The sequence below is a fragment of the Geotrypetes seraphini genome, chromosome 2, assembly GCF_902459505.1.
Source record: "Geotrypetes seraphini chromosome 2, aGeoSer1.1, whole genome shotgun sequence".
NCBI lineage: Eukaryota > Metazoa > Chordata > Amphibia > Gymnophiona > Dermophiidae > Geotrypetes > Geotrypetes seraphini.
In genome coordinates this window covers 288,158,214-288,178,423 of record NC_047085.1, presented here as the reverse complement: position 1 = coordinate 288,178,423, position 20,210 = coordinate 288,158,214, and the positions used below count along the sequence as shown (strand labels likewise).

Here is a 20,210-nt window from a genome sequence, read left to right as displayed (position 1 = left end):
TCTTGTTCTCCCTACCTTGGAGAGGGTGAACAACCTGTCCTTATCTACTAAGTCTATCCCCTTCAGTACCTTGAATGTTTCGATCATGTCCCCTCTCAATCTCCTCTGTTCGAGGGAGAAGAGGCCCAGTTTCTCTAATCTTTCGCTGTATGGCAGCTCCTCCAGCCCCTTAACCATCTTAGTCGCTCGACTCCGGACCCTTTCGAGAAGTACCGTGTCCTTTTTCACGTACGGAGACCAGTGCTGGATGCAGTACTCCAGGTGAGGGCGTACCATGGCCCGGTACAGCGGCATGTTAACCTTCTCTGATCTGTTCGTGATCCCCTTCTTTATCATTCCTAGCATTCTGTTTGCCCTTTTTACTGCCGCCGCACATTATGTGGATGGCTTCATCGACTTGTCGATCAGAACTCCCAAGTCCCTTTCCTGGGAGGTCTATCCAAGTACCGCCCCGGACATCCTGTATTCGAGATTTTTGTTACCGACATGCATCACTTTACACTTATCCACGTTGAACCTCATCTGCCATGTTGATGCCTATTCCTCGAGCTTGATTATGTCACGTTGCAGATCTTCGTAATCCCCCTGCGTCTTTACTACTCTGAATAACTTCGTATCATCCGCAAATTTAATCACCTCGCTCATCGTACCTTTGTCCACATCATTTATAAAGATGTTAAAGAGCACGGGTCCAAGCACCGAGCCCTGCGGCACCCCACTGGTGATGCTCTTCCAGTCCGTGTATTGTCCATTTACCCCCACTCTCTGTTTCTTATGCTCCAGCCAGTTTTTAATCCACGTGAGTATTTCACCCTCAATTCCATGGCTTGCAATTTTCCGAAGTAGTCGGTCATGCGGAACCTTGTCAAACGCCTTCTGAAAATCCAGATATACAATGTCGACCGGATCGCCCTTGTCTATCTGTCTGTTTACTCCCTCAAAGAAGTGCAGCAAGTTCGTCAAACACGATCTGCCTTTGCTAAAACCGTGCTGACTGGTCTTCATCAGTCCATGTCCGTCAAGGTGATCAATGATGCTGTCCTTTATCAGTGACTCTACCATCTTTCTCGGTACCGAGGTCAGACTCACCGGTCTGTAGTTCCCTGGATCTCCCCTCGAACCTTTCTTGAAGATAGGTGTAACATTCGCCACCTTCCAGTCTTCCGGAATCTTTCCCGATTTGATCGACAGATTGGCTATTAGTTGAAGCAGTTCAGCTATGGTCCTTTCAGTTCCTTGATGACCCTTGGATGGATGCCATCCAGTCCTGGGGATTTATCGCTCTTAAGCCTATCAATCTGCCTACATACCTCCTCTAGACTGACCGTCAATCCTGTCAGCTTTCCGTCTTCGTTTGCAGCATATAGCCTGATGGGTTCCGGTACGCTGTGTACATCTTCTTCGGTAAATACAGATGCAAAAAATGTGTTCAGTTTGTCAGCGATTGCGTTGTCCTCCTTTAGCGCTCCCTTTATTCCATGGTCATCCAACGGTCCCACCACTTCCTTTGAGGGTCGTTTCCCCTTAATATATCGAAAGAACGGCTTGAAGTTCTTCGCCTCCTTGGCTATTTTTTCCTCGTAGTCTCTTTTGGCCCCTTTTACTGCCTTATGGCACCTGCGTTGATGTTGTTTGTGCTTGTTCCAGTTTTCATATGTTTTTGACCTTTTCCATTCCTTAAATGAAGTTTTCTTGTCTCTGATCGCTTCCTTTACCTCTACAGTGAGCCACGCCGGTTCTTTGTTCTTTTTCCTCTTGGATCCCTTGTTGATAAGCGGTATATATAGATTTTGCGCCTCGGTGACTGTGTCCTTAAAAAGGGACCAAGCTTGCTCTAGCATTTTTACAGTGCTTATCCTCTTCTTCCCTACCATGAGTTTCATCCCTTCGTAATTCCCTTTTCGGAAGTTCAGTGCCGTGGCTGTCGTTTTGGACCGATGTTTCTCCCCTACGTCCAGATCCATATTGTGATCGCTGCTTCCCAGCGTCCTTTCTACTTCTACATCTTGTGCTGATCCTCGCAGGCCATTTAGAATTAAGTCCAGAATTGCATTTCCTCTAGTATTTTCCTTGACAAGTTGTTCCAGGAAGCAATCGCCTACAGCATCCAAGAACTTGGTCTCTCTAATGCAGCCGGAGGTGCCTAGGTTCCAGTCTATTCCCGGATAGTTTAAATCACCCATGATAACTGTGTTGCCTCCCTTGCAGTTGCGTTTAATCTCGTCTGTCATTTCTCCATCAATTTCGTTGGACTGCCCTGGGGGTCGGTAGTAGATGTCAATCTTCGTTTCCAGGCCATTTGTTCCTGGAATTGTGACCCATAGAGACTCTAACTTATCCGTCAGTTGTGGCGTGTTCTCTCCAGCAGATTCAATTTCCTCTTTGACATATATGGCAACGCCCCCACCTTTTTAAGCCACGCTGTATCTGCGGTATAGTTTGTATCCCGGTAGCACAATGTCCCAGACGTTTTCCTCAGTCCACCATGTTTCCGTGATACCTATGATGTCAACGTTATCTTTTTGTGCTATGGCTTCTAATTCACCCATCTTATTTGTAATGCTCCTTTCGTTTGTGTACATACACTTGAGTTTGCAGCTTTTTCCTTTATTGCATTTCCTTCCCTCTTGTGTCCTTTTCGATTAGAGAGCTGCACGGGAACGGGGATGACGGGAATCCCGCGGGACCCGCGGGTTCCCCCTTCGGGTCACGGGGATCCCGTGGGGACGCCCCCTAGGGTCGCGGGAATCCCATGGGGACGCCCCCTAGGGTCGCGGGGATCCCGTGGGAATGCCTCCGAGGGTCGTGGGGTTCCTGCGGGGCTGGATGTACTAAGTCGCGCAGCTTTTCTCCCTACCTGCTCTGCTTGCAGCACAGAGCCGAACGGAAGTCTTCCCGACATCAGCGCTAACGTTGGAGGGGAGGGAGGGCTTAAACAAAGGGAGAAGGGGGTAGAAGGACACTGAAAGGACATGGGGAAGAGAGAGGGGGGAGAAGGACACTGAAAGGACATGGGGAAGACAGAGGGGGGAGAAGGACACTGAAAAGACATGGGGAAGACAGAGGGGGGAGAAGGACGCTGACAGGACATGGGGAAGATGGGGGGGGAGAAGGACGCTGAAAGGAAATGGGGAAGAGAGCGGGGAGAAGATGCTGGCAGGGAAGAAGACAGAGATGCCAGACTATGGGGGGAGCGGAGGGAAGAAGATGGGTGCCAGACCAATTTGGAAGGGGGGAGAAAGGGAGAGGCACAGTAACAGAGCAAATGGAAGACGCAGAAGGAAGAGAGACAGTGGATGGAAGGAACTGAATGAGTACATGAGGAAAGCAGAAACCAGGCAACAAAGGTAGGAAAAGAATTCTATTTCTTTTTTTTTTTTGCTTCAGGATAAAGTAGTATATTAGTTGTGTTGATAAAAATTTATAAACAAAAGAGGCTTTGGTAGAAACCCGTTTACAAAGTATGTATTCTTCCCAATTAATATTTCCAAATTAATAAAGTCTTTTTGCTTATTTGTAAATGGGTTTCTACCAGCGCCTTTAATTCAGTAGCATAATTAAATGAAATAACTATTTCTGAAGTTTATAGGGACGGGCGGGGACGGAGGGGATTCCTCACGGGGACGGGCGGGGACGGAGGGATTCCTCACGGGGACGGGTGAGACTTTGGCGGGGACGGGTGGGATTTCTGTCCCCACGCAACTCTCTATTTTCGATCTCTCTTGCCTGTAATCCGGTGAGTCTTTCCTTCTATCTTCTTGCACGGTATCCTCTAGGTATACCGGTTCCCGAACCATCGACTCTCTCTGTCGACTGTCTGCTTTCCCCTTCTTCCTAGTTTAAAAACTTGTCCACTTCTCTCTTGATGTTGCTTGCAAGTAGCCTCGTTCCATCTCTGCTGAAGTGGACTCCATCCTTCCTGTAGAGCTTGTTCTTCCCCCAGAATGTTGTCCAGTTGCGCACGAAGTGGAATCCTTCCTCACACCAGCGCCGCATCCACGCGTTGACTGCTTGCAGCTTCATCTGCCTCTTCTCATCTGCCCTGGGTACCGGCAGGATCTCCGAGAATGCTATCCTCTGCGTTCTGGTCTTCAGCTTCCTTCCTAGCATCCGGAACTGGTCCTTCAGTACTTCCCTGTTGTAGTTCCTATTGCTCACGTTGTTTGTCCCCACATGGATCACCACCACCGTATCTTCTTCCACACTGTTGAGGATCCTGTCGATGTGGCTCACTATGTCTTCTACCTTGGCTCCCGCTATGTAGCTGTCAACTTGTCTGATGATGGAGTGGCCAACGCGATTGCTGTCCTCTCTATCGTCTCCTGATTCTCCAGCCTCAGGTCCGTGTCCCTGGTGTATGTCCATCTCTCCTTCCGCAGGTCCGTATCCTTCGTTCTCACTACTGTATCACCCATTTCTTCCTGGTGGTTGTCTGTTGGGTGGTCCACACTCTCTGTAGGTGTCTTTCGGCAGTTCCACTGTTGCTGGTGATTTTCCATGGCCTCCCTGTATGCCTCCTCTATGAACTTCTCCAGCTCTAGGACTTCTTCCTCGATGGTGTCTTCTGTCTTGTTCTCTGCTTCCTCTGTCTGGACATTCTCTGCATCTCTGTCTCCCTCCTCCCCTGCTTGAAGTGCCTCCAGTTCCAATATTCTGCCCTCCAGGAGTCTGACTTGTCTCTTCAGGCTCTCCAGTTCTCCGCATCGGGCGCATACGTAAGACCTCCTCCCAGAGGGGAGGTAGTCATACATGTGGCAGGCGATGCAGAAAACTGGGTTGCTCAACATCTTGCTTCCATCTGCTGCTTCCATTGCTGTCTGCTTGCCGGTCTGATGCGGATGCCTTCTGGGTCTGCTGTGGTTGCGCCTGCTCTTTTATCTGCTTTTTTTCCCCCTTTTGTTCTCTCTGCCTCTTCTTTGTAGCTGCTTTTCTCCTGCTCAGAGTCAGATCAACTCTGCTCCATTGGCCCCTCCCCTTTTAAGGCAGAGATTCAGTGGTGGACGTCGGGGGGAGTGGAGCTAACTCTCACTCCAACCAAGCACAACCCTCCCCCAAAGCAAAGCAAGTTCACTCCATGACCCCATCCAAGCACACCCCTTCACCCAAACCAATTCAAGATTACTCCCTATCCCCCTCCCCAGAACACCCCTGCCCCCAAAGTAAAATAAGATCGTTCCTTGCCCCCTACCAAGCACACCCTTCCCACAAAAGCAAAGCAAGATCGTTCCCTGGCCCCCTCCCCAGCACGCCCTCTTCACCAAAACCAATGCAAGATCAGTCACTGCTCCCCCAGCACACCCCCTTTCACCAAACCAAAGCAAAATCACTCCCTGCCCCAAACACACAGATTTTGGCTTATCTGAGAAGTCTCCCGTTTTCTGAAGCATCTCTGGCAGGGTCCTACGCAGGCTCCGCCACATGCAAACCGCCACAGGATCCTTAGCTGGAGAAAACAGCCGCACGCAAACCGCCGCGGGTGCTAGAATAGATGTGTAGACTTAGGCATTTCTTTCTTTCTTTCTGTATGTCTGTCTTTCTTTATCTCTCCAGACCCCCTTTCTTTCTGTCTGTCTTTCTCTCCTTGGCCGCTGTCTCTTTCTTTCTTTCTCTCTCTCTTTCCTTGGCCGCTGCCTGTCTATCTTTCTTTCTGTCTCTCTCTCTCCTTGGCTGCTGTCTGTCTTTCTGTCTCTCACTCTCTCTCTCTCTCTCTCTCCTTGGCCTTAAGTTTATCTGTCTTTCTTTCTGTCTCCCTCTCTTCTTGGCCGCTATCTGTCTGTCTTTCTTTCTGTCTCTCTCTCCTTGGCCTCTGTCTTTCTTTCTGTCTCTCTCTCCTTGGCCTCTGTCTTTCTTTCTGTCTCTCTCCTTGGCCTCTGTCTTTCTTTCTGTCTCTCTCCTTGGCCTCTGTCTGTTTTTCTTTCTGTCTGTCTCTCTCTCTCTCTCTCCTTGGCCTCTGTCTGTCTTTCTTTCTCTCTCTTCTTGGCCGCTGTCTTTCTGTCTCTCTCTCTCTCTCGCTCTCCTTGGCTGCTTTCTGTCTGTCTCTCTCTCTCTTCTTGGCCGCTGTCTTTCTGTCTCTCTCATTCCTTGGCCTCTGTCTCTTTCTCTCTCTCTCTCCTTGGCCTCTGTCTGCCTTTCTTTCTGTCTGTCTCTCTCCCTCTCTCTCCTTGGCCTCTGTCTGCCTTTCTTTCTGTCTGTCTCTCTCCCTCTCTCTCCTTGGCCTCTGTCTTTCTTTCTGTCTGTCTCTCTCTCTACTTAGCCTCTGTCTGTCTTTCTTTCTGTCTCTCTCTCTCTCTCTCTACTTGGTCTCTGTCTTTCTTTCTGTCTGTCTCTCTCTCTCTCTCTACTTGGCCTCTGTCTGTCTTTCTTTCTGTCTGTCTGTCTGTGTGTCTCTCTCTCTCTACTTGGCCTCTGTCTGTCTGTCTCTCTCTCTACTTGGCCTCTGTCTGTCTTTCTGTCTATCTGTCTCTCTCTCTCTACTTGGCCTCTGTCTGTCTTTCTTTCTGTCTGTCTCTCTCTCTCTACTTGGCTTCTGTCTGTCTTTCTTTCTGTCTGTCTGTCTCTCTCTCTCTCTCTACTTGGCCTCTGTCTGTCTTTCTTTCTGTCTCTCTTTCTCTCTCCTTGGCCTCTGTCTGTCTTTCTTTCTGTTTGTCTCTCTTTCTCTCTCCTTGGCCTCTGTCTGTCTTTCTTTCTGTTTGTCTCTCTTTCTCTCTCCTTGGCCTCTGTCTGTCTTTCTTTCTGTTTGGCTCTCTTTCTCTCTCCTTGGCCTCTGTCTGTCTCTCTTTCTCTCTCCTTGGCCTCTGTCTGTCTTTCTTTCTTTCTTTCTGTCTCTCTCCTTGGCCTCTGTCTGTCTTTCTTTCTTTCTGTCTCTCTTTCTCTCTCCTTGGCCTCTGTCTTTCTTTCTTTCTGTCTCTCTTTCTCTCTCCTTGGCCTCTGTCTGTCTTTCTTTTTGTCTCTCTCTCTCTCTCTCTTTGGCCTCTGTCTATCTTTCTTTCTTTCTGTCTCTCTCTCTCTTCTTGGCCTCTGTCTGTCTTTCTCTCTGTCTGTCTTTCTCTCTCTCTCTTTCCTTGGCCTCTGTCTGTCTTTCTGTGTGTGTGTCTGCCTCTCTTCTTGGCCTCTGTCTGTCTCTCTCTCCTTGGCCTCTTTCTGTCTCTCTCTCTCTCTTTGGCCTCTGTCTGTCTTTCTTTCTGTATGTCTCTCTCTCTCACCCTCTCTCTCCTTGGCCTCTGTCTGTCTTTCTCCTTGGCCTCTGTTTGTCTGTCTCTCTCTCTCTCTCTCTCTCCTTGGCCTCTGTCTTTCTGTCTCTCTCTCTCTCTCTCTCCTTGGCCTCTGTTTGTCTTTCTTTCTGTCTCTCTCTCTCCTTGGCCTCTGTCTTTCTTTCTCTCTACTTAGCCTCTGATTGTCTGTCTTTCTTTCTGTCTGTCTCTCTCTTCTTGGCCGCTGTCTGTCTTTCTTTCTTTCTGTCTCTCTCCTTGGCCTCTGTCTGTCTGTCTGTCTTTCTTTCTTTCTCTCTCTCTCTCCTTGACCGCTGTCTGTCTCTTTTTTTCTTTCTGCCTCTCTTGCTATCCCCTGCCTATCTGTTTCTCGTGCACTGTGACGCTTCAGCTCTAGTCCCCTTCTCCCACCTACCTTGTAAAAATGAAGGAGCTCTGGCAGGGTCCGACGCAGGCTCGTTTTATAGATAGGGAAACTGCCACACACGCCGCAAACCTCCACAGGCTCCACCGGAGGCCGGGATCATGGCATTTGAAGTGCACATGTGTGCTTAGGGTTTTATTATGATAGATATGGACACTCAGATTCCATTACAGAATGCTAGTGTAAGCATGGCTTACATTTATACACCCACCCAGCCATAGACAAGGGTCTGCTTAACTTACTGTATTCTCTATGTGGCAACACTGCCCATGCTTCTTTATGCTCCACCCTTGTAAGCCCCTTTTGCATTTACACATTATGCCACTTACGTTTGCTTCTATAGAATAGTATTTAGTCATTATGCTGCAACTTAGAAACATAAGTATACCTTTACCCATGAAAGTGCCAGTATTGTGTACATTTATATACACAAGTGGTGTGTAAATAATGGGCACCCAGTTATAGAATTGCTCTTTTTTGTGTGTAGTACATTTTGTATGTTGTATAGAGTGTAAAAGAATAGTTGGGTGGAAGAAGCAGAGATCTAAATTTTGCCTGTATTACTGTGGACAATTACAGGCAACAATTTTTGTGTCCTAAATGAATGAAAGTGGAAGAAAGCTACAAAAACACTACATCCTCACAAACCCCCTCTTCTACAAAGCCGCGCGGTAATGGCCCCGAAACCCATAGAAATTTAAAAGGCTTGGGGCTGTTGCCGTGCGGCAGCCGTTATTGCAGCTTACACTTGGGCTGGGCAGCGGCGATCGGGCAGCGGCAGCGGGAGGCAATCAGTAAGGAGGAAGGGAGCGTGGCAGTGAATGGCTTTGTCCCCGTAGTTGCAGTGAACACTGTTTTTTCCCCACCATTTCTGCGGGTTACCTGTGGCTAGCCGCGCGTGACATTCTCTACCCTGGACAAAACTCTGCCTTAAGTGAGAGTTGGTATCTTGTGTATCGAGGAAGGTACATAGCCTGGGAGTTTGTGTTGCTTCTGATCTCCCCTGTTGGGATCGACTAAGGCTAATTTATTCACCTGAAGCCCTGGCTCTTTCACAACAGGTAGCTGCAGTTTCCCGGGGCTATCCCCTACCTTCTTTACATTGATATTGTGTTTCTCTGTCAGCCCTGCTAGGGAAACAGACTCGGTTCTCTCACTAGAGCTAGGAAAGGTATAATAGTGGCTATAGTTAGATTTGGGAGCCCTTCCCATCTGGATTCCTGGTTATTGTATTTTCTGAACCCCTTCCTTTGCCCCAGGCTGCTTTAAAGTCCTGTTTCCTGTTTTTAGTAATGGCTGGTTTTTGGTTTGTTCTGGCTTCAGAGCTTGACTTCTAATCGTGGTAGGTGCCTGCCTGCCTGCCACAATATGTAAATATATGTATATAATTTTGAATTTTTTTTTCTCAATATAGGAAAAGTGAAGGACTTAGTGGGCGAGTGCTAAGAAAACTTCCTTTCCTAGCACATGCACTTTACTTACAAGTAAGTTTTCACTTGATTTTTGTTTATCTTTTGAGTAACAAATAAGCTTTCTTTTTCCTTACAGAGGATTCCTGCACTAAATTATTGGAGGGGGTTAAAAGCACGTGCTGTTAGAGTGGAACAAGGCCGGCACGATTTTGGAAGATATTCTGCAAACAGCGTCGATGCGGGTCCGTCAACGAAATTGCGCGCTGGCACTTGATGCACTTTTTAAAACCGGTAATAGGCCGGGACATAGGCCGAAAAAGCTCCGCCGCTAGATCGAAGGAGCGGGGCCTCATCGGAAAAAAATTTTTTATTTTTTTTTTGAAAATAATAAAACGATAGAATTAAAACACACGATTAAGAGAAAACAAACTCAAAACTGCAGACTAGAAGGCAAGAACACGGGTTCACTCAGCACAGAGAGTTGAAGTAAACTTCTCAGCTCCGCGGAAAGAAAAGAACTGAGGAGACACGCCCGGTGCATCGGGCGGGAAGGCACTCGCGCATGCGCGGTGCGGGCATCTCGAAACTTCTGAAGTTTCTTCAAGCAAGTATGCTTGTGAGACGTCTGCATTGGGGCTCTGTCGGATGACATCACCCACTAGTGAGAATACCTGCCTGCTTGTCCTGGGATAATTCCTGAGCTCCTTTGATGCTGTGGTTGGCTGTTGGTTATTCTAATGTTCATTTTTGAGCAGAACAGTTGGTTCTTGGGAATGTTCCCCTACTTCACCTACTCTGTGTTGGAGCTCTTGGTGCTTGGGTACTAACTGCAGGTGGTGCTAGAGGTCCCAGTGATACAGAGGTCCCAGTGATACAGAGGTCCCAGTGATACAGAGGTCCCAGTGATGTAGAGCTCCCAGAGGAGAGTCACAGAAAAAATCCAGACTGGATTCCTTCTGCATATGTCATGCGGCCATTGGGAGATAGCCCACATGCCTGAAATGTCTCATCTATCTACTGAAAAAGATATTGTCAAGGTAAGGACATAATCTTTTTCATCAACAGTAACGAGTCATTCCAAAAATTTGGGACCAGCTCACTGAAAATGTTACGAAATCAACTTGGAAATGTCCACTCAACGTCATTTCTTGGCATTTAAACATTTGGGCACCCACTTGGCTTACAGCTTCTGTATACCCTGCTGCTTGTGGTTTATATATCCAACAATTCCCTAGATATTTGTAATGTCTCGGCAATTGTTTTAGCCGATATTTGCTGATCTGCCAAAATCAGGTCATGGTCAACAATTTCAGGAGTTGACACCGTTTGAGATCTCCCAGACCTTGCTGCATCTTTGGTCTCAATATCTCCATGCTAAAAGTTTGCGCACTATTTCTTCACTGTGGAGTATGATGGGCATTTATCATTCAATGTTTGCATCATACATTCATGGATTTTCTTCTGCAGGAATAGGGAACTTCATGATGATTCGCAGTTCCACACTTGAAAATTCCATACTTTTCGCTGACATGGTTCAATGATCTGAAACCGTGTCAAAACATAGCCTTACATTTCTGCAAATTGGCATTTTGCTAAATAAAATAACACATTTTTCATCCATGGTGGCAAAATAATGCTCAGAATTTAGGAAATTGGTTGGGCTGAGAACTTTTCAGCACCTCCTTATAGAGGAGCATTGAAAAGGTCAGCCAGCAGAATCGCCAGAACCTCCCTAAGTTCCTTCAGTACCCTCGGATGTACACCATCCATCCCCATCGTTTTGTCCATCTTAGTTTATCTAGCTCCACAAGAACACAATCCTCTGAAAATTGATCAGGATCTACCACATCTCCAGCCCTATTTGCATTTGTCTTCTGCAGTCCCGCTCCAGGTGCTTCAGCTGTGAACACCGAACAGAAATATTTGTTAAGCAAGTCAGCCTTATATTTATCAGCTTCTTCCTATTTCTCCCCTTCATCTTTGAGTCTCATAATTCCACTTTTGTGCTTCTTCCTATCACTAATATATCTAAAAAAAATTGTCTTGTCCCTCTGTTGTCGGTTTTCTTCCATTTGCATCTTTGTTTTCCTGACTTCTCAACCATCCTCTCTTAACAGTTTGCATAACATTATAAGATATTTTTACATGTCTTCCTCTTTCTGTGATCTTTTGTAGTTTATGAAAGCTAACATGCTGAGTATCTGTGATTTTTCTATATCATTAGATTGAATTTTGATGTTAGTGATTTAGCTCTTTGAGCTTTCTCTTTGACGCCAGCCATAATTTATTTGTTTCTAAGGAGTGGAGTTTTTTCAGACCCATGAAGCTTAACTGAGGTCTCTTTCTCCACTCCTGTAAATTTTGTGTGTTTATTTTGATGTGTTTTGGTATGTTTATTTTGATAAGTTTTGCTGGCTGGTTGGAGAAAACTCATGGGTTAATGCCTGGAAATAGCAGAGTATGTATGTGTGTGTTTGTTTTTTTTTGTTTTAAATATTTATTTGAAATTTGTCAGAAAACTACAAGCATTAGAGGTACAGCAAATATAAAACCAAAGAAAATCCACACACAAGAACCCCTCTCTCCCCCCTCCCAACAACTCAAAACTGCAAATATTTGTATCTGAACACTTCAGTACAAGGCACCCAAACACAGCCAAAAAAAATAAATTAACCCAAACCTCCCTCCCCTCCCCCACCCCAGGGTCAATTATACACAGAAAATAAAACAATACAAGATGGTTGCCAGTATCATGAAAATAACTAAACAAAGGTCATGTTCTACTTTCACACCATTTAACATAAGGATCCCATACCTTAAAAAAGGGAGTAAGTCGATTATGCAGCAAAGCAGTCAATTTAGACATACGGAAAATAAAATCCATTTTACGTAACAGAAAAATTCTGCCTGGGGGATAGGCCTGTTTCCAATGGGCAGCCAATAAAAGTCGAGCCGCCGTAAAAATAAAACAAGCAAGCTTATGCGCTTTAGCAGATAACAAAGCTAAAGGTAAATGTAAGAGAGCACTGCCCATATGTCGATGAAGGGTGGTATGAAAAATATCAGACAATAATTCAAAAACCATATCCCAATAAGGAACAACCCATGGGCAATGTATGTGTGTTTTGGTGTGTTTATTTTGATAAGTTTTTTGCTGGCTGGTTGGAGAAAACTCATGGGTTAATGCCTAGAAATAACAGAGTATGTATGTTGTTCTGGAATTGTTTGGTTGAACATGCTTGGGTCTGTACTTAATAGAATAGTAATTGAAATCACTCATTATTACTGTTACCCAGTTTGTTTGCCTCCCTAATTTCTGATAATATTTATGCATCTCTCTTTTCATCTTGGCCAGGTGAACGGTAGTACACTGCTATCGCTATCCTTTTTCCCTTTACACATGGGTGGGTTTTGGGTTCTGTAGAATTTTTAGTCTGTGTGATTCAAGGCTCTCTTTAATGTATAATGCTGGCCTTCCACCAACCCAATCCACCCTATTGTTGGATATAATTTATAATCTGGTTGACAGTTTTCCATTGGTTAGCTTCCTTCCACCATTTCTCAGAAATGCCTTTCGTTTAGTGCAATATATTCTAACTTGCCCAGTTTATTTCTTTAGTTTCTGCCATTTGTATGCAGACATTTCAAACAGTGTTTGTTAATCCTTTTTAAAACATGCTCAGCAGTTAACAGTTAAAGTCTGTTTTCTCTGTATTTAATAATTACAGTGGTACCTTGGTTTAAGAGCATAATTCGTTCCACAAGCAGGCTCTTAAACCAAAACACTCGTATATCAAAGCAACTTTCCCCATAGAAGAAAATGGAAACTTGAACAATTCGTTCCACGTTCCAACAACCCCCCTCCCCCCGAGGCTACCGGCGCTGCTCCATCACCCCCTCTCCCCGCTCTAACCGGCATCGCACCCCCCACCCCCCCGAACCGGCATCGCAACCCTCCCCCCCCCCCCGTGAGAACCGCAAAGCACCCCCGTGCTGAAAGCGGCATCCGCCCGCCCTTCCTCCCAAGCACGGTCCTTATCCCTTCTGCTCATTGTAAGGGTGAATGCGAGCTCCCGCCTCTTTCCTGGGCTGGGCCTTGAGCATCTGCGCATGCTCAAGGCCTTCTGGCTCTCGTTCTGAGAACGAGAGCCAGAAGGCCTTGAGCATGCACAGATGCTCAAGGCCCAGCCCAGGCAAGAGGCGGGAGCTCGCATTCACCCTTACAATGAGCAGAAGGGATAAGGACCGTGCTTGGGAGGAAGGGCAGGCGGATGCCGCTTTCAGCACGGGGGTGCTTTGCGGTTCTTGCGGGGGGGCGTTCGTGGGGGGGGGTGCTCGTACACCAGAACATGCTCGGTTTGCGAGGCAAAAGTTTGCTGAGTGTTTTGCTCGTCTTGCAAAACACTCGCAAACCAAGGTTCCACTGTATAACTTTATTTTTATATACCTCAATACCAAAAGCAGTTCAAAGCGGTTTACAGAGGCAGAGACTGTATACAAACAGCGAATTACAGAAAAACTTTCAAAATTGTATGTTAAGGTTGGTCAAATTTATCTGGAAGTGTTTTGGAAATACATCAAGGTTGAAGTGGGGTCAGAGAAATTTGTCAAAGAGATGTTTTGATTGACTTCCTAAAAGTTTGATAAGAAAGTGCGTTTGAGATGAAGTTGGTTAAACATTTGTTCCATTTGCCTGCTTGGAATGATAATGTTCTATCAAGGAATCTCTTGTAGGTACAGCCCTTTAAGGATGGAAAAGTGAATAAGTAGGCACTACGTGTATTAATTGTGCCTGGGAATTCGAAATGATGAGACAGATAGGTTGGGGATGAACCTGTCATGGTTTTGAAGCAAAGGCAAGCAAACTTAAAGAGGACCCTTGCTTCCACAGGCAGCTAGTGAAGTTTTTTGTAATACAGGCTTACATGGACTGATTTCTTGAGGCCATAAATGAGACAGACTGCAACATTCTGGACAATTCTCAGTCATTTAATGGTTTTCTTGAATGATCCCAAGTATATAATATTGCAATAGTCTAAGGTGCTTAGGATCAAAGATTGAACCAGCAGTCAAAAGGAGAAGAAATCGAAATAATGTTTAATGGTACGAAGTTTCCATAAGGTGAGAAAACATTTTTTGACTTGAGCGTTAGTGTGATCTTCAAAAGTCAGGCTTCAGTCCAAGGTGACACCAAGGATTTTGATTGTAAGATTAATTAAGTATTCTGAGCCATTTAATCTCAAGGAGATGTTCATGAGTTTGTTATTAGAACTTGCCAAGAAACTCTTGTTTTTTTCCGAATTCAGTTTTAATTTGGATTGTGTAGTTCATTGTTCAACCTTGGTAAGGGCAGATGAGATGAGTTGTTCTGTCTCTTGGGTCAGTAAGGTTATGGGAATAATTATTGTAATGTCATCCGCGTATATATATGATTTCAGTTTTAAATCGGATAACATATTTCCCAGTGATGCCATGTAGATGTTAAAGAGTGAGGAGGAGAGTTGGGAGCCCTGTGGCACTCCGCAGGGATTAGACCAATTCAGAGAAAGTTCCTTCACTGTAGACCTGGTAAATGTGGTTTTGTAGGAAACCTGTAAACCAATTTAGTACCTGTCCGGAAATGCCGATGGAATCGAGGCATCTAAGTAAGATGTCATGATCAAAAAGGTCAAAGGCACTGCTCAAGTCAAACTTCAGTACCAATGCACTTTTTCCCCCAGAAAATAAGTGGAAAAGGTGATCAGTCATAGAGGCTAAAAATGTTTTGGTGCTGTAATTTGTATGAAAGCCAGACTGAGGATCATGTAGAATGCTTTACTTCTCTAAATATTTCATGAGGTTGATGTTAACCAGTCCTCCCATTAGTTTAAGGAAGAATAGTATGTTGGCAATGGGTCTGTAGTTGGTAGGCAAGGAAACAGTTTCCTTAGAGGTTTTAATAATAGGAGACACAAGGATATGACCAAGTTCCACCAGGAATTTACCAGTACACATTCGTGAGGAAACCCAATTAAAAAGTTCAGCCTTGAAGGAGATAGGAGCTGTTTTCATAATAGTCGGTGGGCAGTTGTCCAACAGGCAATTGGATTTTGCATATTTTAAGTAAAGCTTGAGGAAGTGGTTCCAGTGGAAGTGGACTTTTTTTTTATAACTTCACTATTGGGATGCCCTATCTTCCTGGTTTTGGTAATATCTTTTAAAGATATATTTCTCTAAACTATATGCTTTTGAGCAACTGTCAGACATCTCCCAGTTTGTAGTTTGAGTTGCTCTATTTAATTTTTACGAGATGTTGCCATCAGCCTGGTTCCACCCTGGTTAAAGTGAAACCTGTGTTTGCAGAATAGGCTCCCCTTTCACCAGAATGTTGTCCATTACCTAATAAATCTAAAACCCTCCTCTCTGTACTATTGCCTCATCCACTCATTGAGTCATACCTTTTTTGCCCTTGCAAAATAAGTACTTGGATGTTTCAAGCACATGGACATCCATTTCTGCCTTTTGAGATGTCAATTTGCTTACAAAATAAGTGCCATGGTTTTCTATTGTTGTGTAATGCTTACTGTATATTTTGCTATTGATTGGTTTCATGATATGTCATGTTATGCCTCATCCTGGATAATTTGCTTTTGAAGTGTGATTAAGAAATGTAAAAAGAAAATGATGAGTGAATGCAAAATTTGGGATTACATTTTTCAGAATCAAAATATATTGTACTCATCCTTGAAGCGTGCAGCTTATTAAAATATCTCTAGCCGGGTATTTGTTTTTTGACAGAATGTATCGGCAGTTTAACAGGTTTCCGTCTAACCATATCCAAATAATATCTTCTCCTCTACAGTTACTTTTGAAGTTATTCCTTCTGTTTACCATCCATATAGATATGACACTAATAATAAAAAATATATATTTTCTGTTTTGTTTTTAGTCTCCTACAGTTACCATTGAGATGTTCCTTCAGGCTCTATCGCTTGTAGTAGACAAGCAGTTTGAAGAAAGAAACAAACTTTCGGATTATGTATGACCTTGTTAAAATGTTTTAATTGTACTTTTGCTATGTTTATATTATCGTTTTTGAACAACAAATTTTATGTTTAATCAGGGCATGAAATTTGATTCATTTGCATTAACCCAAATAAATTTCATTTGCCAGACTTTATTTACAAAGAGTTAATCATCTTTGGGGATGAGGGAGTAATAAGGGGGTGAGGATGATACCAAAAGTCATAGTTAAGGCACTGGTGAACTTCCAAGGATGGTATCATAAACAAGTTGTGTGTCTTTCTGTTCTGTTTTGTTTTGTTTTGCTTGCTTTGTTGTTGGCAAATAGCCATGGTTGCTAGCACCTATCGTGTATCAAGAAATACTGTGATTTTCACACATCTACTTTTTTCCACTGAATGTATTCATTTTAGGGTAAACAAAAACACAAAAGTTATCTGATATGCCGAGATCTTTTTTCTTCCCTTGTCATATTTTCTTCTCTCCTTTTCTGTATTTTCCTCAACCTCCTTTGCTGCATGCTGTTTTCCAGTCCTTATTTCCCTTTGCTTTAATGTTCTTTATAAACAATATCTTCCTCATTATATCGAGTTGATATGGTACCGCCATTGTAGCTTAAGCAGGAGGGGTAGCGTTTCCAGAAGTAGGGGAGAACCAACAAAAATGTGAAAAAAGGAAATCTTGGAGTCAAAGATTGACAAATGCCAAGTTTATTGTAAAATAATAATAAAATGTACACCAACAGGTCTGCATAAAGCAAATCTCCAAAGACAGTGAGAATTCAGAGGAAAGACTCAATGTATTTGGTGCAGCTGCCTGCCTCAGGAATCGTAGCAATCTAAAGCCACTGATGAAAACCAAATACATAAAGCTCTTTTAGCTGTAAATATATAAAGCACAATGAACTCTACAATTTCCAATAAATATATTTAATGGTACAAAAAGTATTAGGTCTAAACATACTGAATGACTGTTTTATTGTACAACAAGTTTATTATTAAAACAACTACATTTCTTCTTAAAGGTAGTTATCATTAAAAATATATTAAATTGTTTATCAATTATTTATATCAAGTAAATAAACATATCCCATGTCAGTTATCCTGTAAGATGAAAAGATGTAAACATTATAGTTGGCACTTTGCATGATGTATAAATTATTAGTACAAATTCCTGAAAACTTCTAAACACAAGTATCTGTGCTTTGGGAGTTAAGTAATCCTCAGAAGAAATTATCTAAAAGGACTATAACATAATCAGTCTAAAAAGCACCATTATAAATAAGGTCATAAACCTGGAAACACATTCAGACCTGTCAGCTCTTTACAAGGCTTTACGTGAAGTCTCTGACATGCAGTGCACTTAGTCTTATTGACACCCTCCCTCAGGAGCAGACTGCAGAGTTTCTCCAGTTGGCCAGGAGGCAATTGGAGTACAGAATGTGTCTGGCCAGGAGCACCTGTGACACTTGATATTGCATCCAGGCACTCTGCCATGTGGGTGGGGACACAGTCTTTCATGGCTACATGGCCCATCCACGTCTTCCTCTATCTCTTCCTCCAGCAATTCAAGAGGGATTGGCAGACTGCTACTATTAATTATTTCTAGAGCTCTACCAGATATACACAGCACTGTACAGAGTCATAAAGGAAGCAATCCCTTCTCGAAAGAGCTTACAATCTAAACCAGTGTAACACAAACTGCTGTGACAAGATTCCAGGTGTGCCGCAAAAGAGACGAGTCAGTCACTGCCGGCACCTCTCCTCCTGTCAGCCCCCCTCCCCCGACAATGGAGGGATTTCCAAAACCTGGCAGTTTGGCTCAGTTTTGGAAAGTCCCTGAGCTCAGTGCCATGACTACAGGGCCTCTGCAGACATCAGTGTGATGATGTCAGGCACATGTATGTGACATCACGGTCGACGTCCACGCATGCTCAGAGGCCCTGTAGATGTGGCATGGAGTTTAATGTGCTCTGGCTGAATAAGATTGTGAGACACTGACCTAAACAGATAATACAAACAGGATGCGGGGGGGGGGGGGGAGATAACAGGGGGGATGGTTAATTTGCTGGCTAGGGTGGTGAGCAGTAGGGAGTATGGTTGTGGATTGAAAGCTATATCAAAAAGGTGGGTTTTCAGTCTGCTTTTAAACAAGGATAAGAGAAGGGTTGTGATAGACGAACTCGGGTATTTTATTCCAGGCATGGAGGGCAACTAGATGAAAGGAAAGAAGTCTGGAATTGGTAGTAAAGAAAAAGGGTACAGATAAAGCAGCTTATCTGAGGAGAGTGTAGCTTAGTGGTTAGAGCTACAGCCTCAGCACTCTGAGGTTGTGCGTTCAAACCCTGTGCTGCTCCTTGTGACCCTGGGCAAGTCCACTGCTCCAGGTAAGTTAGATTGTGAGCACACTGGGACAGATGGGTATAAATGCTTGAGTACCTGAATACAAACTGCTTAGGCTAAAAGTGGTATATAAAATACTAAAATAAATAAAGAAGAGAGGTGATAGCCTCTTTGGAGACTAAGTGGAAGAGGTCACTGACCTTATTAAGAAACACACTGACACCATCCAGTTCCTTTCTCAGCATCCTCCAGCTGCTTTTTCCTCTACTAAGAAGTTCTTGAGTGTGCCTAAACATTGACCCTACAGCTCTCAAAGGCATAGGTTTCCACCACTTTCTTGCTGTGCCCAGCAGGCCCAACCCTAGTGGTCCTGACCACATCAGCCAGGGACTCAGAAGTCTCAGCAAGTTCCCAGTCAAAGGGATGAGGTTTGACTTGCTCCAGGAAAGCATAGCTGCAGTCCAAGTAACCATCTCAGATGGCCTACCAGTAAGAGAGAGACTGAGTTTTCCATCTGAAATGGCTCATTGTAACCTCAGACAGGTTCTTTATGAAGTGCCTAGTAGTATTTGTGGCATCATTTCCCTACTTGGGCGATTGGCTGGTTGAGAGCACATCATAGGAGGCGGCATGGGAGTCCAGGCAGAGAACTCTTTGGATGCTGGAGCTACTAGGATTCATTATAAACTACCTCAAATCCCATCTGCATCCAGTACAACAATTAGAATGTGTAGAACCCTGTTCAATACAATGCAAGCTTGGACCTTCCTGCTCCTAGTGAGAGCGAATGTTTTGATTGTGCTTACCTCACAGGTCCACAGCAGCAAGCAGGTCGCAGCTCAGCAGATGTTGAGATTACTAGGCCACATGGCCTCCACAGTGCATGTCAAATGTAACAACCAAATGTGAAAACACAAGTGACTTAGGGTTATATTCAAATGCAAAATAACTAAAGAAGATAAATGGCACATTTTCTTATCAACTAATTAGAGTGAAAACACACAAAACCCTGAACTCAACCCTGAAGTTAGGGCTGCTATTATCCTCATTTATCAATAACAGAGCTGACATTTAACCTTATGATGATGTAGTCTTCTCCTGGCAAGCAGGAACTCTGGGATCCTGAAGATCACAGTATAGATATGTCTATCAGAAACTTGAAAAATGGTAGTTCAGGTTAAATGGAAAAACCAGCTCTTAGTTTCCAGCAGTTCAGTAGAGGCATTGTTCTTGAAGACAAGCAAGCTCCTCCCCATATTCTGAACCTTCAGTTCTCAGAACTTGATTTTCCTGAAAATGTTCTTGGCATTCAGAAAAGTCCCTGAACTCAGGTACCAGAAAGACAAGGTCAAGCTGACACCTGGAGACAGAGGCATTATTTTTCATTCAACATTTGTATGCATAAGAAACCAAATATTACGCCAGAACCTTAAAAAAAGCCTTATGAATGTCCTTGGGTAAATCTCTTTATAAAAGTGGCTAATAAATTCCAATAAATGTATTCCCAGATCTTTGGGGATGGGATAATCTGTTTGACTATCACTTGGTCCACTGCAAAATTGCTTGCCATCACTGGGGGCTTCCTGGATCCACAGGATGATGATGTTAATGGCTTCAAAAATTGGCAAACTTATGATGCTACTTGGCAGCTGTCTCCTGGGGTCAAACACCTCCTTCCTATACAGATAACTGCTGTCCAATCTATTCCTTATCCCACCACAAAGCATAACCTGCATTCTTAGGGCTTGTTAATTATTGCCATGTGTGGTGTGCCAGTTTCTCAGTTAGCCAAAGCTCTATAGATTCTATGGCAAGATGTGGT

At 44.2% G+C, this 20,210-nt stretch overlaps 1 protein-coding gene across 1 annotated transcript in view; it reads left to right on the top strand.

The window, feature by feature from the left end:
* The window catches only part of TRIP13 (thyroid hormone receptor interactor 13), a 178,499-nt gene extending 162,296 nt beyond the window's left edge, over positions 1–16,203 (top strand). Inside the window, exons 13-14 of the mRNA XM_033929795.1 lie at positions 9,047–9,116; positions 15,973–16,203. Of these exons, the coding sequence (XP_033785686.1) occupies positions 9,047–9,116; positions 15,973–16,068 (166 nt within the window). The 3' untranslated portion in view covers positions 16,069–16,203. The remainder of the gene's footprint in view (positions 1–9,046; positions 9,117–15,972) is intronic.
* Positions 16,204–20,210: the final 4,007 nt, after the last annotated feature.